This window comes from Danio rerio, chromosome 22, assembly GCF_049306965.1.
Source record: "Danio rerio strain Tuebingen ecotype United States chromosome 22, GRCz12tu, whole genome shotgun sequence".
In the NCBI taxonomy this organism is placed as follows: Eukaryota; Metazoa; Chordata; class Actinopteri; order Cypriniformes; family Danionidae; genus Danio; species Danio rerio.
The window spans coordinates 40,542,501-40,557,500 of NC_133197.1; the positions used below are offsets into that span (position 1 = coordinate 40,542,501).

Sequence of the window (15,000 nt, forward strand, 5' to 3'; positions counted from 1 at the left end):
CTGTGAGGAGCTGTTGTTCAGGTCACTGCTGGGTCGTGACCTTTGACACAGGTTTGTGGTGGACAGAGAATCGCTCCCTTCAAACTGCAGAGTCAACAGAACATTAAAGAGGACTTATCATAAGCAGTGTGTGAATATAAGCAGCCTAATAGTATTAATAGTATTTGTTATAATCAGACTTGACTAAAACAGTCTGCAGAAACACTTTGATTGACATTCTCCCTTTATATGATGTCATCAGAGGGGGAAAGCCCCGCCCACTAGTGACCATCTCTCCCTCATTAGCATAGAACATCAGTCATGTATTTAAATGTGCCACTATGCTGACACACAGGCGTCTGTAGCTCCGCCCTCTTCTCAAAAAAAGCACAATCTCATTTGCATTTAAAGCGACAGTCACCAACTGTAGAAATTCCCCAGAAGAGTGAATAATATTGTCTTTAAGTGTATTTACAGATCTAGTTTAGGGGAAAGACTTTAAACTGTGATTGTAAATATGAATAAACACTATGATAGTACTTTGAGTCCTTAACTGTATACATCAAATTTACAATTTACCCTTATAAGTATAGGTGAAGAATGGATATTACACACAGTTTGTTAAGATAATTAAGTAGAATTATTATTATTATTATTATTATTTTTTACGTACTGAAAATGTCCTGAATACAGGACACGGACAGCTCAGAGAAAAATGCGCATGAAGTCAAACTGCAGAGGAGCATGCATGTGTCATTATGATGAAGTTATGTTGGTTTCTGACTCGCCTCTGGAGGTTTCCTGCCCAGCAGAAGATATGTGGCCATCACCTCATCATATTTCTGCCCCACCAACGCCTCTGTGATCTCATCCTTCGGGAAACCCATAGTGATCATCAGTTCTGGAGGAAGCAGAGAGAGATGCAGTGTTGGGTGTAATTGGTTATAAAGTAACTAGTTACTGTACACACAGTCCTCCCTGAGATTGATAGCCCTAAAGGGCTGATAGCCCTGCTACAAAATACTGATATACCCTCCCTAAATGACTGATAGCTCCTCCCTAAAGAACTGATAACTTCACAATAAAGGACTGATAACCCCACTCTAAATGAGTGACAGCCCCACCCTAAAAGACTGATAACTCCGCCCCGAAAGACTGACAACTCCGCCCTAAAAGACTGATAGCCCCACCCTAAAAGACTGATAACTCCGCCCTGAAAGACTGATAACTCCGCCCTAAAAGACTGATAGCCCCACCCTAAAAGACTGATAACTCCGCCCTGAAAGACTGATAACTCTGCCCTAAAAGACTGATAGCCCCACCCTAAAAGACTGATAGCCCCGCCCTAAATCAGCACTACTATATACACATATACAAATAAGAAGAGTAAATGTTGATTTCATGGTGACTTTATGGACAAAAATGTCCAGACTGAAACCCATTAAAACTGTTTTTACTGCAGGGACACAGACCGATGCGTTTGGTGTCGCTGAAGTCTGGCTCCGGCTCCGTGTACGGCTTCAGTTCCTCTTCCTCATGACCCACGTTTATCCAGTGGTCCTTCATGATTTGCTGTAAAAGATCCACACACATTATAAACACATTCACAGCAGAGTTAAGCAATTGCAATAAATCAAACAATAAATAACTGATAGCTCCACCCTAAAGCCACGGACAGCCCCTACATATAGGACTGATAGCTCCTCCCTAACACACTGATAGCCCCACCCTAAAGGACTGAAAGCTCCTCCCTAAAACACTGATAGCCCCACCCTAAATGACTGATAGCTCCACCCTAAAGCCACGGACAGCCCCTAACATAAAGGACTGATAGCTCCTCCCTAAAACACTGATAGCCCCACCCTAAAGGACTGATAGCTCCTCCCTAAAACACTGATAGCCCCACCCTAAAGGACTGATAGCTCCTCCCTAAAACACTGATAGCCCCACTCTAAATGACTGATAGCTCCTCCCTCAAACACTGATAGCCCCACCCTAAAAGACTGATAGCTCCTCCCTTAAACAATGATAGCCCCACCCTAAAGGACTGATAGCTCCTCCCTAAATCCCTGATAGCCCCAACCTAAATGACTGATAGCTCCACCCTAAAGGACTGATAGCTCCTCCCTAAAACACTGATAGCCCCACCCTAAAACACTGATAGCTCCACCCTAAAGGACTGATAGCTCCTCCCTAAAACACTGATAGCTCCTCCCTAAAACACTGATAGCCCCACCCTAAAGGACGGATAGCTCCTCCCTGAAACACTGATAACTCCACCCTAAATGACTGATAGCTCCTCCCTGAAACACTAATAGCCCCACCCTAAAGGACTGATAGCTCCTCGCTAAAACACTGATAGCCCCACCCTAAATGACTGATAGCTCCTCCCTGAAACACTAATAGCCCCACCCTAAAGGACTGATAGCTCCTCCCTAAAACACTAATAGCCCCACCCTAAAGGACTGATAGCTCCTCCCTATAACACTACCAGCCCCATCCTAAATTACTCATAGCCCCTCCATAAAGGACTTATAGCCTCTCCCCAAAACACTGACAGCCATGCCCTAAAAGACTGATAGCTTCCACCCTGATATACCCTCCCTAAAGAACTTATAGCTCCACCATAAATGTGTAGTGTGTGTGTGTGAGTCACCTCCAGGCTGCCGCGTTTGCCAGGATTGAGCACCAGCAGTTTCTTCAGCAGGTTTTCACAGTCTGTGGACATGTAGAACGGTATGCGATATTTCCCTCGCAGCACTCGCTCTCGCAGCTCCTGCACGGACACAGTAACAAACACAGCTCGTACTAATAGACATCCTTTATTTTATACCTGGGTCAAAGCCGCATCCCAGTATTGAGAAACACCCATACACACTTGCATTCACACACACACACTAATACTGCGGCCAAATTTAGTTGATCAGTTCCCCTATAGCGCATGTGTTTGGACTGTGGGGGAAACCAGAACACCCAAAAGAAAACCCACGTCAACACAGGGAGAACATGCAAACTCCACATAGAAACACCAACTGACCCAGCCGGGACTCGAACCAGAGACCTTATTGCTGTGAGGCCACAGTGCTGCCCACTGAGCCGCCCCATTATTATTATTATTATTATTATTAAGACATGTTTCTATGTCACATTCATTGTGCTGTAATCTCTCCTGAACTGACCTTCAGGTTCTGTCCATCGAACGGCAGTGAGCCGCTGACCAGCGTGTACAGGATGACCCCCAGACTCCAGACGTCCACCTCCGGCCCGTCGTACTTCTTGCCCTGAAACAGCTCGGGCGCAGCGTACGGAGGACTCCCGCAGAACGTGTCCAGCTTACTGCCCAGGGTGAACTCATTGCTGAAGCCGAAGTCTGCGATCTTTATATTCATGTCCGCATCCAGCAGCAGATTCTCCGCCTGACAGACAGACAGAGAGCACCACTATTAGAAATCAATGCAACAGATCCATGATGGGGATCAGATCCTCACCAACACCAGGCCCTTTGAGCTGTCTGAGCACGAGATGGACACTTTACAATATTCATGACAGACGATTACACAGCTGAAGTCAGAATTATCTGCCCTCATGAACAGGGCCCGTGCTGAGAAGCTGTAAAGACATGCTGATCTAAAACATTGCCATGTTGTCTTTAAAATTGCCCACCCTTGGGATGCTTTTGCTCACAGGGGCTGTCTCTGGAGAACTTTCAACCACTTTCAACAACTTTCAATTTCAGCCTGCACCTTAAAATATATCCCATTCACAGCGTCAACGCTTCCTATTCACTTTGAATGGGTGACGTCAGGCGTTACCGAACTGCATTGTGGATCCGTCAGCGCCGCTTCAGAGGCGTTGCTCGCTGCAGAAGTTGGGACTACCTCAACTTTTCAAGCGCAGACGGAAGCGTCAGCCAATCAGATCGCTGTATGCAAATGCACCAGCTAGACAATGGCCTATTGCTGACTGAATTTCATTGGCTGACGCTGCTATGCTGATCGCTTCAGCCCCAACTTCACACACGCCTTCAGTCAAGCGGTGACGCTGAAGCCCCGTGTGAATGGGGCGTAAAGGAGCTGCTGACATGGATTTGAACCAGATTTTGGGATAAACCCAAACAATAAAACATAAAAATCAATAAAAAAAATGAGTTTTATGTATTAATGACAGGAGGAGAAAGTGCTGAGCTGCTGAAATGTGTTTAATACTGTACATATATAAATGTCTGTTTGGTGCTGCAGCTTAAAGACGCCTCTGAGGCCCCGTTTACACTAGTGTGTTTTAGTTTGAAAACTGCATTTTAGATCAAAAACGATCCGCGTCCACACTAGCATTTCACCTAGCGTTTTCTGAACATATCTCCATCCACACTACGCCACCAAAAACGTGTATCACGTGACCATTCGCGCACTCTGGGCATGAGTGTTCTAGTATAAACAGGAAGCATGCTTCACGCTCGGCATTTGGTTATTATTAGTCAACAAACACCGTTTGAATGATGAACGTGATAGCAAAGAAAGCAAGAGAGGTGTTTTTGTGGACAGACGACGAGGTCGAGTTGTTACTAAACGTAACAAATGAATAACTGCACAATGGTGCCTAAAACAGACAATAGTGTAAACAGCGCTCCCATTTCTGTGTCCGTGTTGTTGTTTACAGTGAAGGCTGGTCTGCTGTCTTCCAGTAGCGTTAAAGCCGTGTGTTATAGTCATGTGATAGGGGCTTGACGAATAAGGGAAGGATACGCAATGACACAAAAGCCCCAATCAGCTAGCGAATCTCAGCAGCCCCGCCTCCGTTTTCAGATGTCTCCGTTTTCCCTCATCCACACTGAGACGCAGCAAAAACGCTGTTTCCAAAACGCTCCATTTTCGGCGCTCGAAACTCTGGTGTAGTGTGGACGGATGGCGTAACTGTGGCAAAACTTATGCGCTTTCAAACTAAAACACATTAGTGTAAACGGGGCCTCATATGGAGAATGAAGCCTCATGCATTGCTCAGGTGTGAGTTTCTCACACTCTTCAACAGAGTGTCAAAATCTTGATGCTTCTGTGGGTTTCGTCTATCAAATCTGAGCTTTATCTTGTATTCTCTATTGGATTGAGATCAGGTGATTGGCTGGGCCATTCTACAGCTTGATTTTCTTTCTCTGAAAGCATCTGAGAGTCTCCTCGGCTGTGTTTTGGATCATTGTCTTGCTGAAATGGGTTCATCTTCATCCTCCTGCTGATGTAGATGCTGGACTGAAGCAGCTGATGTTCATTTACACTGAGGAAGGGCAGAGGCTTGCTGAAGAACTACTGAGAGATTTTAGCTGCTGTCTGGGCTTTCCATGTCTTTCTACACCTTCCTTTCTTCATGTGTTCAATACTTTATCCCTGCGTCATTTCATATTATTACAGAACTTTATCTGTAAACTAATTAGCTTTGTTTTCTTCGCATATATGGATTTATTTGGTTGTTACTAACATCTAGGGAATTTTCAAGTCAACAGCATCTTTAGAAATATGTTTTCTGGGAAAAAGTGGTGATGTATTTCTTGTGAAGGGGAAGACAAAAATCTGCTGTTATAAGCGTCTCACCTTGAGATCCCTGTGGACTATTCTCTTCTGATGGCAATACTGCACTGCAGACACAATCTGTGGACACACACACACATGCACTGTCACATTAGCATACATAACAGTTTACAAGGGTAAACACAGGGTTTAACATCATGGCATTTTTATTTATAACGGTTTTAAAGGAGACAGTTATGCAGAAATCACTTTTATAAGCGGTGTAAACCCAGCTGTGTCTGCAGAATGCTGAAAACCACTGACCTCCAAAGTCGGAAGAGCAAATACGGTGAGGTTTTCCAACATTCTTCTAAATATCTTCTTTTGTGTTTGAGAGAGTTTCTGCTCTTGTTAATCAGCTCCTGCACTGTGAATCTGAATCATCCTGCGGCTTTTATTTACGCCTTCATTAGCAGAGTGCGACAGGAAAACGGCCAATAACTATTGCTCAGCAGCAGGGGTTTATTAAACAACACACTGAACTGAGAACAGACCAAAACAACAGCTGATCTGAGCTGACGGACACTAGAGGGAGCACTTCTACACTAAACTCCATTTAAAAACATTGGAGCTATTGAAATCCATTATTGATGTTTGAAGACATAAGCTATAATTGCCAATCAGCTATGTTTTTGTGTTTAAATATGTATATATATATATATGTTTATACATAAGTTCTGTCTGGATCTCAAATCTGATTGGCTGATAGCTGTGATATATCAGCACCCGTACAGCCTCTTTACCCTTTGTGTATTACTCCGCCCAAATACAGCCAGGAACAAGCAGACACTACAGTTGGACAAATATTCCTGCTGTTACACAACCAAATGTACTGTTGAGGCTTTTTTAGTGGAGAATGTAGTTGTTTAGATTGCAACTATGCAGTTTATTTGCAAGAATAGTGCCTATTTTAAAATATTTACAATTTCTGAGAGAGCTCGTCGACGACAGTTGACGTTTTCTATCCACAAGATGGCGACAGAACCGCATAATAAGCCCTTACGCTTAGAAGATATAACAGTCTGATTTCTAACTACAGCTGATCAAATCATTACTAAACTGGTAAGGACCTGCCAACACTTGCATTTTTAATGGGAGTATCCCATATTTCAGACCAGTCTCCCGCAACCATCCCGTTTTTATTTCTTTCTAAAATCTCCCGTAATTTCACCCACCCCCCTCTTTGGTACAGTCTGTAAACTAAACACCCCCCGGTTGCCAACTTTGGTAGAGTACCCGATCGAAACGGCCGCCGAAAATACACTGCATCCTGTTTTCAACCTCACCCCCGAACACCCTCTCCCCCCTGGTCTCCCGGGTGTTCAGAGACATGTTGGCAGGTAAGATGATCTCTCTCTTTTGTATGTTGTAGTGCTGCATTTATACAGATTTGCTCGCATATCAGTAATGTGTGTTGTGTTGGCAGATTAAAATAAGCAAAGTCGGCACATGTTTAGCGTTTAGCACAAACACAACAGCAGTCTGGTAACGTTAGTGGATTCGTTGTTATTTTGGGGGTTAATTATTGTGAAATCCTGATTGCAACAGAGAAATACTGTAGACTGTAACACTGTAGGAAGGATTTCATGTCACGTTCAGCCTTATAATCTTAAAGTGTCAGCAAAATCAGCAGTTTTGTCATCACTTTAGACCGAGTCATTCAAACACTAGCTGTAAAGTGACGTTGGTGAATTAGTAACGGCTTCTGCTGTTCTGACGTCAGCTGCAGATGTGAATGAATGGCGGAAGAAAGTAGTTCCTTATACAAAAGTGTTTTTAGACTTTGATTTTCTTTTTTATGTACAAGATTTAGCCGTCGAACTGTTGTATAAACGCAATATCACACTCGTAGCAGTGTGCTATGGCTGTATATCAGCACTGGTGGGGCGCTAAGACACTCGGCCTGTGGCCTTTTGCCAACGCACGCCTCCCACCAGAACAATAAAGGGACTAAGCCGAAAATAAAATGAATGAATAAATGTTTGACAATTTTGTGCAAAAACATCGTCAACGTCTTAAAGGGGGTCGCACACGGATATCAGATGGCGCTCTGTAGCGCAACAAAAATATGAACAGTGCCATGCACTTTACAAATGGAAACAGCCTAGATTTTTATCAGGGTGCGTACACCGACACTGCAAGTTGCCGGCTGTTCACAGCACCCAGCTACGAGTCAAGACACTGTTCATACTTCTGTGCGCCTGGTGTGTGTTAGTGATGTGTGGGAGGTCTCATAAGAAATTGTGACTTTATTTAATTCTCTAGAGCCTACAAGTCTCACCTGCCGAAACTTGGCTCTGGCCTCCTTCTCCTTCATTCTCCCGTGAGCCACTAAGTAGTCAAAGACTTCGCCTGGCAGAATCACAGACATGCAGAGACGTGTCAGACATGACCAGCGTCAACACTCTTATTAAATATTACACATACAAACAATAAAGACAACGTTTAATTTATAAAGCACAGTGAAACACAACCCAACAAGCTGACCAAATGTGCTTCACAATAACTAAAACCCACAAACAATGAGAGTAACTCATAGACAACATCAAGTTTAAAAAATATATATTAATTAATTAATTAAATAATAATAATAACTCACCCCCACTGGCGTACTCCATTATTAAATACAGCGTCTTCTCCGTCTCGATTACTTCAAATAACTTCACTGAGAAAACAGAAGCAAACACCACCAGTGGGTTATTAAAAGCACAAATCACACACATTATTACATAGATTCAGATTTTACACCAACATATACGAACACAATGTGTTTTCCTTATCACAAACACAACAGTAATCTGCTAGTGTTTGCTTTGCTCTGGCTTTTCAGGATTAATTATTATGATCTCCAGATTGCATCAGAGAAACACTGGGAAATCTCTGTAGACTGATGGCATTTCATGCTGTTCAGCCTTATAATCTTAATATGTGAGCAGAATCAGCTGTTCTATTCTCAACAGCTGGCCACAGAAGACTTGACAAAAATTGACAAAATGGAAATATGATAAAAACAAATACACTACATCAAAATTCTTTACATAAAATTACTGAAGGCAAACGCAAAAGGGAGCATGCTCCAGCAAACTAACCGTAGACTATCTGTGCAAACACTGCTGGTTTGTTTTTGACCACTGTAATTGCCCGTGTGACTTTTTAAGAACACTACTAAAAATATTTAGATTACTTTCTGATTTTAAGCTAACAGGTAAATCATTCTACAGTTTGGCTCCCTTTACAGAGAAGACAGATTGACCAAAGGAGGTCTTACACTTTGGCACTATAGACTGTCACCATTAGCAGTTGCCCGTGTGACTCTGAGAGAGGTTTGATGCCGACTGATCAGATCAGAAAACAAAACTGGAAGATGATTATTTAAACAATTAAAAACCAATTTAAGATAATTGCATTTAATAAAACTATCTATACATTTAATAAAACTACCTATTATTTAATAAAACCATATATACATTTAATTAAACTACCTATCATTTAATAAAACTATTTATCATTTAATAAAACCATATATACATTTAATAAAACTATTTATCATTTAATAAAACTATTTATCATTTAATAAAACCATATATACATTTAATAAAACTATTTATCATTTAATAAAACTATTTATCATTTAATAAAACCATATATACATTTAATAAAACTATTTATCATTTAATAAAACTATTTATCATTTAATTAAACTATTTATCATTTAATAAAATCATATATACATTTAATAAAACTATAAATCATTTAATAAAACTATTTATCATTTAATAAAACTATTTATCATTTAATAAAACTATTTATCATTTAATTAAACTATTTATCATTTAATAAAATCATATATACATTTAATAAAACTATAAATCATTTAATAAAACTATTTATCATTTAATAAAACCATATATACATTTAATAAAACTATATATCATTTAATAAAACTATATATCATTTAATAAAACCATATATACATTTAATAAAACTATTTATCATTTAATAAAACTATATATCATTTAATAAAACTATTTATCATTTAATAAAACCATATATACATTTAATAAAACTATTTATCATTTAATAAAACCATATATACATTTAATAAAACTATTTATCATTTAATAAAACCATATATACATTTAATAAAACTATTTATCATTTAATAAAACCATATATACATTTAATAAAACTATTTATCATTTAATAAAACTATTTATCATTTAATAAAACTATATATCATTTAATAAAACTATTTATCATTTAATAAAACCATATATACATTTAATAAAACTATTTATCATTTAATAAAACCATATATACATTTAATAAAACTATTTATCATTTAATAAAACTATATATACATTTAATAAAACTATTTATCATTTAATAAAACTATATATACATTTAATAAAACTATTTATCATTTAATAAAACCATATATACATTTAATAAAACTATTTATCATTTAATAAAACTATATATACATTTAATAAAACTATTTATCATTTAATAAAACTATATATACATTTAATAAAACTATTTATCATTTAATAAAACCATATATACATTTAATAAAACTATTTATCATTTAATAAAACTATTTATCATTTAATAAAACCATATATACATTTAATAAAACTATATCATTTAATAAAACTATTTATCATTTAATAAAACCATATATACATTTAATAAAACTATTTATCATTTAATAAAACTATATATCATTTAATAAAACTATATCATTTAATAAAACTATATCATTTAATAAAACTATCTATACATTTAATAACACTAACTATCAACGTTTACATAAAACTTTACAATGATGCCATCGCATAGGCTTTAAGTCCATCATTGTAGCTGCTTGTTTATATATTGAGTCCGCAGGCTTCAATGTAGTTAAAGAGGCTTGTGACCAAGATGTGATGCAATTCGTCAAGTGAGAGAATGTCATTGTGTGAATGTTTTGCAGTTCGATATGTTAAAAACCTTCTAATAAAACGAAAACAGTTTAGCCTTGGGTTACCTTTCTTACTCATATTTTTAACACGACGATTAAATTTTAAATGAATGTCGAGAGTTATGCCAAGATACTTAAATCCATTCACTCCTTTAATAACTTTAATAATGTATACTGTTTATTTATTCTTTTGTAAATAATAATAATAAAACCTATTACTGACCATTTAACTGTGTATTTAACATGAAACAGCTCCAAATTAGCATATTTAGTAATTTGGGGATTGTGTAAATGGGGGGTGCTCAGGGGAATCCCTTATTATGGTGGGCATATCCCTTATCTTCACATCCCAGTGTTAACAGGTATGGTCTGTGCATGTGTGTGTGTGTATCAGGAAGCTGCTCTTCTGCTCAGAGGAGAGCCCGTCAGCTAAAGGTGTGTAATCACAGCTCTTAGTTTGATTAATCTAAACTCCAGCTCCAGCTCGGCCAATCGGAGACCAGCGTGGACACGTCAGCGGCTGCAGAAGGAGCCGCAGAAACAGCTAGTCATGCTAATCGATAGCGAAGTGAAAACAGAGTCTGGAGCCGTAAAGAGAAAGAGCTGAGCTGGACAGAGCGAGAGAAAGCAGAAACGTCTCGATGACCCTCCATTAGCACAGTAAATAATCCAGTTAACATCTGCTCAAACAGCGGGAGGAAGAGAGGGAAAACGCAGCGTCACCGCGCAAACTGAGATAGAAAAGCGAGCTGTTATGCGGATATCACTTTAATAAGGGGTTTAAACACAGCTGTGTGTTAGTAGTGTGTGAATATATCCAGCAGTCTAATGGTCAAAGTTTATTAATTGTATTTGTTATAATCAGACTTGATGAAAACAGTCTGCAGAAACACTTTGATTAACCAAAAAAATCCCTTTGATTGGTTTTGATTGACCAAAACACACCCATAACTCATTAAGAGAATGAAGGCAAATCTTTTAGACCATGTGCCGGGCACAACGACTGGTTTTCCTGTCCTTAAAATAGCAAAAGTGGATGCTTCCACGTGATTTTGTGCCATCCATTTCAGACGTTGCCCCTAGATTGCTAAAATACAGAGCCTATTGTTTACAATGTTGATTAATAAGAAGCCATTTCTTAAAATTATACTCAAATGATTCTTTAACACAGGCCCGGATTGGCTAATCGGGAGCACCGGGAGAGTTCCCAGCGGGCCGGTCTGTTTTTTGGCCGTGAGGGCCGGTGTTTCTAGCCGCTTGCACTCTCAGCAGTCGCACTTTTTTCATCTATTTATTTATTTGACCATAGCTTCACTCTTTTTATGCATTATTTTGCCGCAGGGCCTCTCTTCTTATTTATTTTCTCGCAGCCCCGTGAGCAAAATGCAGCCTGCAGGGTAACTAACGTTAATGAAGCTGTAACGTTAACTATCATCATTCGACCCCAAACAGCGAATTTGAATAATTAATATTAATGAATAATACAACTGCTCAATGAAACTCAGATGATTCACTACATTAATAAATCTGACTTAAATTGATCAGAAATCTAAAAAGGGGAGAAAAAGATTAAGCCATCAATAGAAAGTAATACCGTGTCTTGCTGATCACAGTGCAATACTTATTTTTTATTCTCGCTGTAATAGCGCTATTGTGGACCAATCTTAAACACGTTGGGCACTATTTTGACGGTCCATGCGCGGAGCGCAAAGCGCAGGGTGCAAACGCTTTCAGGGCGTGTCAGAATGCATTTTTGCTAATTTAAGGACGGGACAATCCGCTTTGCGTCGTGGTGCATGGTCTAAAAGGGTTGAGTTTATTTTCTTAATGAGTTATAGGTGTGTTTTGAGAATAAACCAATCAGAGTCTCATCTCCCATTCCCTTTAAGAGCAGCTGCGTCGCGCCATAAGCGCATTCGCTATTTACAGGACGCAAAGTAAGTCTAAGTGGAAAAACTGAGCATTTCACAAGCAAACAGTTCACAGTTTATTACCAGAAAACTGTTAAACAGAGCATCTACTGCGTGAGAATGAGAGATAATGGATCACTTTCACTTTCGCTCTTGGATAGGGAAACCTTTACACACAGACATCAATTAGTCTATAAATAAATACTTTTGTTTGTTAAGCGCAAATATTCGTTTCAAAACTATTTCTAAATTCAGTTCTAATTTCCAGCAAACGAATAAATGAACAATAATAATGAAGTGTGCTCAAAAACCTGAGTTATATCCTAAAACACATGCTGAGCCCCATATGGTCTAAAACCTGACAGGTGGACAAATCTAAGCTTGTTTTTAATAAAACAAATATAAATATGGATATAATAAATAACACTGCTAATAATAATAACATTATACAGAAGCAAATTGTTATGAATGAACTGAAAAAGCCTCCCGAGATGAAGAAGACATAAAAGCAGTGATTTTTCATATTTATGTGGGCTAGAAAATAATATGTTTTGTAATATTTTAATCCTTTATATTTATATCCTATATCTATTCTTATTATATCCTATATATATCCTTAATATTTAAATGTTTTCATATGTAAAGATATTTGCCTATTGCTCTCTTGTGTGTATTAAGCAGTGTGTAAGCGAGGCGCAACTCTGCGCTGGAGTTTAGACCGGGTTAGTTTTGGTCTAATGAAAAATCTATTATAGTTTCTCAGAATAGCAACGCGCCAGCAGTGCGCCTCAGAACACCTTCCTATTTAGACCAGAACGTCTATGTGCGCACATATGAGCACTAATGCATTTGCTATTTAAACAGCGTAGCGCAACGCCTCAAAACCACTCTTGCGCCAAGCTGAAACTTCCAAAAGACTACTGCGCCACGCCTTGCGCCACACTGCACCGGGTGTATGATAGGGCCCGTTGCGTTGCGATGCCGCCAACCCGTGTTCGAATCTCACCTGGAAAATTATTGTTATTATTATTATTTTTTTCATTTTTATTGTTAAGACATATAATACTGTGAGGGCTTTTGAACATTTGAATTTCTAAAGCAGCTGTTTTCTTGAAACAGACGTGATAGTGTCATTAGAAACTGAATTGGAAATGGCCTTATTTTAATATAGTCAGTCGTGAACTGAGGTGGGCCGGTCTGGCTTGAAACTCCAGGGCTGAAAATGAGTCCCACTCCGGCCCTGCTCTAACAGATTGTGATTTTAAATTCCACAGATGTGATGGTCTAGAGCAGGGGTCACCAAACTTGTTCCTGGAGGGCCGGTGTCCTGCAGATTTTAGCTCCAACCCCAATCAAACACACCTGAACAGCTAATCAAGCTCTTACTAGGTGTACTTGAAACACCCAGGCAGGTGTGTTGAGGCAGGGTGGAGCTAAACACTGCAGGGCACCGGACCTCCAGGACTGAGATTGGTGACCCCTTATCTAAAATAAAAAGCAGCATGACCAAAATAGGTAAACTTCAGGTTTTAAATACCCATACAGACAGCTCAAATGTGAAATGGATATCAGGATGATTCCTTACCTATATTAGGATGATTTAAGACCTTCATAATCCTCACTTCACGAAAGAGCTGTGGGAGAACAGAAAGAGAAGCAAACAAGCTGCATTAGAAGAAACATTTAATACTTCATATATCCACAAGTTGTTTAAAGACACTGACTTACGGTTCAGACATTGAAACACATGATCAATTATGTCTATGGTACTTCAGTCACACTGAATGTACAATTCACGATATTACCAAACCATTAACTAAGACTTTTCATCCAACAATACAGACCGACACTTCCGTTTATCATGACCAAACCTTTCAGCAGAGCTTTTGTTCAGCTTAACGGGACACTTTTGGAGGGAAGGTGACTCTAGAGAACTCCTCCACGCTCACACAGATGTCCATCATGAAGCATACGTCATTAAAGAAGCTGTGAAATGCTCAGAAATGTGCATTTTTTTATCGGATGTGTGACCTAATCTCAACTGAAACACGAAAAGAGGGCGAGGCATATAGTAGCTCCTCCCCTTTATAAAGAAACAGCCAATAGCATTTTGTTTTGCTCTGTCAGTGGGAGTGGTTGAGCTTGAGTGCATCAAATGAACAGCCAACGAGGAGGAGGCGGGGCATGTCAGGCACTAGAGAGAATCTGATTGGTCAGAAGATTTGATGGGAAACTGACATGTGAGGTGATGTCACAACAATCCATTCAGGAGACAAACTGCGAGCTCTGGATGATTACACGATCTTTTTAAAGTGAGTGTTGTCAGCGTTTTGGAGCACACTAGCTTATACATATCCTCAAGGCTGGCATGCTGATGCTAACATCTGAAAGATCACGAGGACCTTATAAGCCTATTGATGTGAAGTGTACGATTGCTGAGAGAAGTGTGTGTTTTGATGTGTTTTCTGACGCAGTAACACACTGACGCGTCAGCGAGACAGAAGTGTGTTTTCTGGCAGTCGGCTCTGCTCAGTGATCAGCGGCAGAGCCAGAGCTGCTATATTTATAGCCATATTTCTAAAAACAGCCACAG

The 15,000-nt window shown here is 39.2% G+C and overlaps 1 protein-coding gene across 4 annotated transcripts in view; it reads right to left on the reverse strand.

Moving 5' to 3' along the window:
- mark1 (MAP/microtubule affinity-regulating kinase 1) overlaps positions 1–15,000 on the reverse strand; it is a 49,782-nt gene that overhangs the window by 13,342 nt on the left and 21,440 nt on the right. For all 4 annotated transcript variants that reach the window (XR_012397283.1, XM_073936138.1, XM_073936137.1 and 1 more), the window contains 9 exon segments: positions 13,993–14,041; positions 8,134–8,199; positions 7,816–7,886; positions 5,559–5,615; positions 3,159–3,395; positions 2,636–2,755; positions 1,452–1,551; positions 768–880; positions 1–84 (listed from right to left, as the gene is read on the reverse strand). The exon segment at positions 1–84 is cut by the window's left edge and continues 70 nt beyond it. Coding sequence is in view for 3 of the 4 variants with exons in the window: in XM_073936138.1 (XP_073792239.1) it covers positions 1–84; positions 768–880; positions 1,452–1,551; positions 2,636–2,755; positions 3,159–3,395; positions 5,559–5,615; positions 7,816–7,886; positions 8,134–8,199; positions 13,993–14,041 (897 nt within the window). In the remaining variant the exon portion in view is untranslated.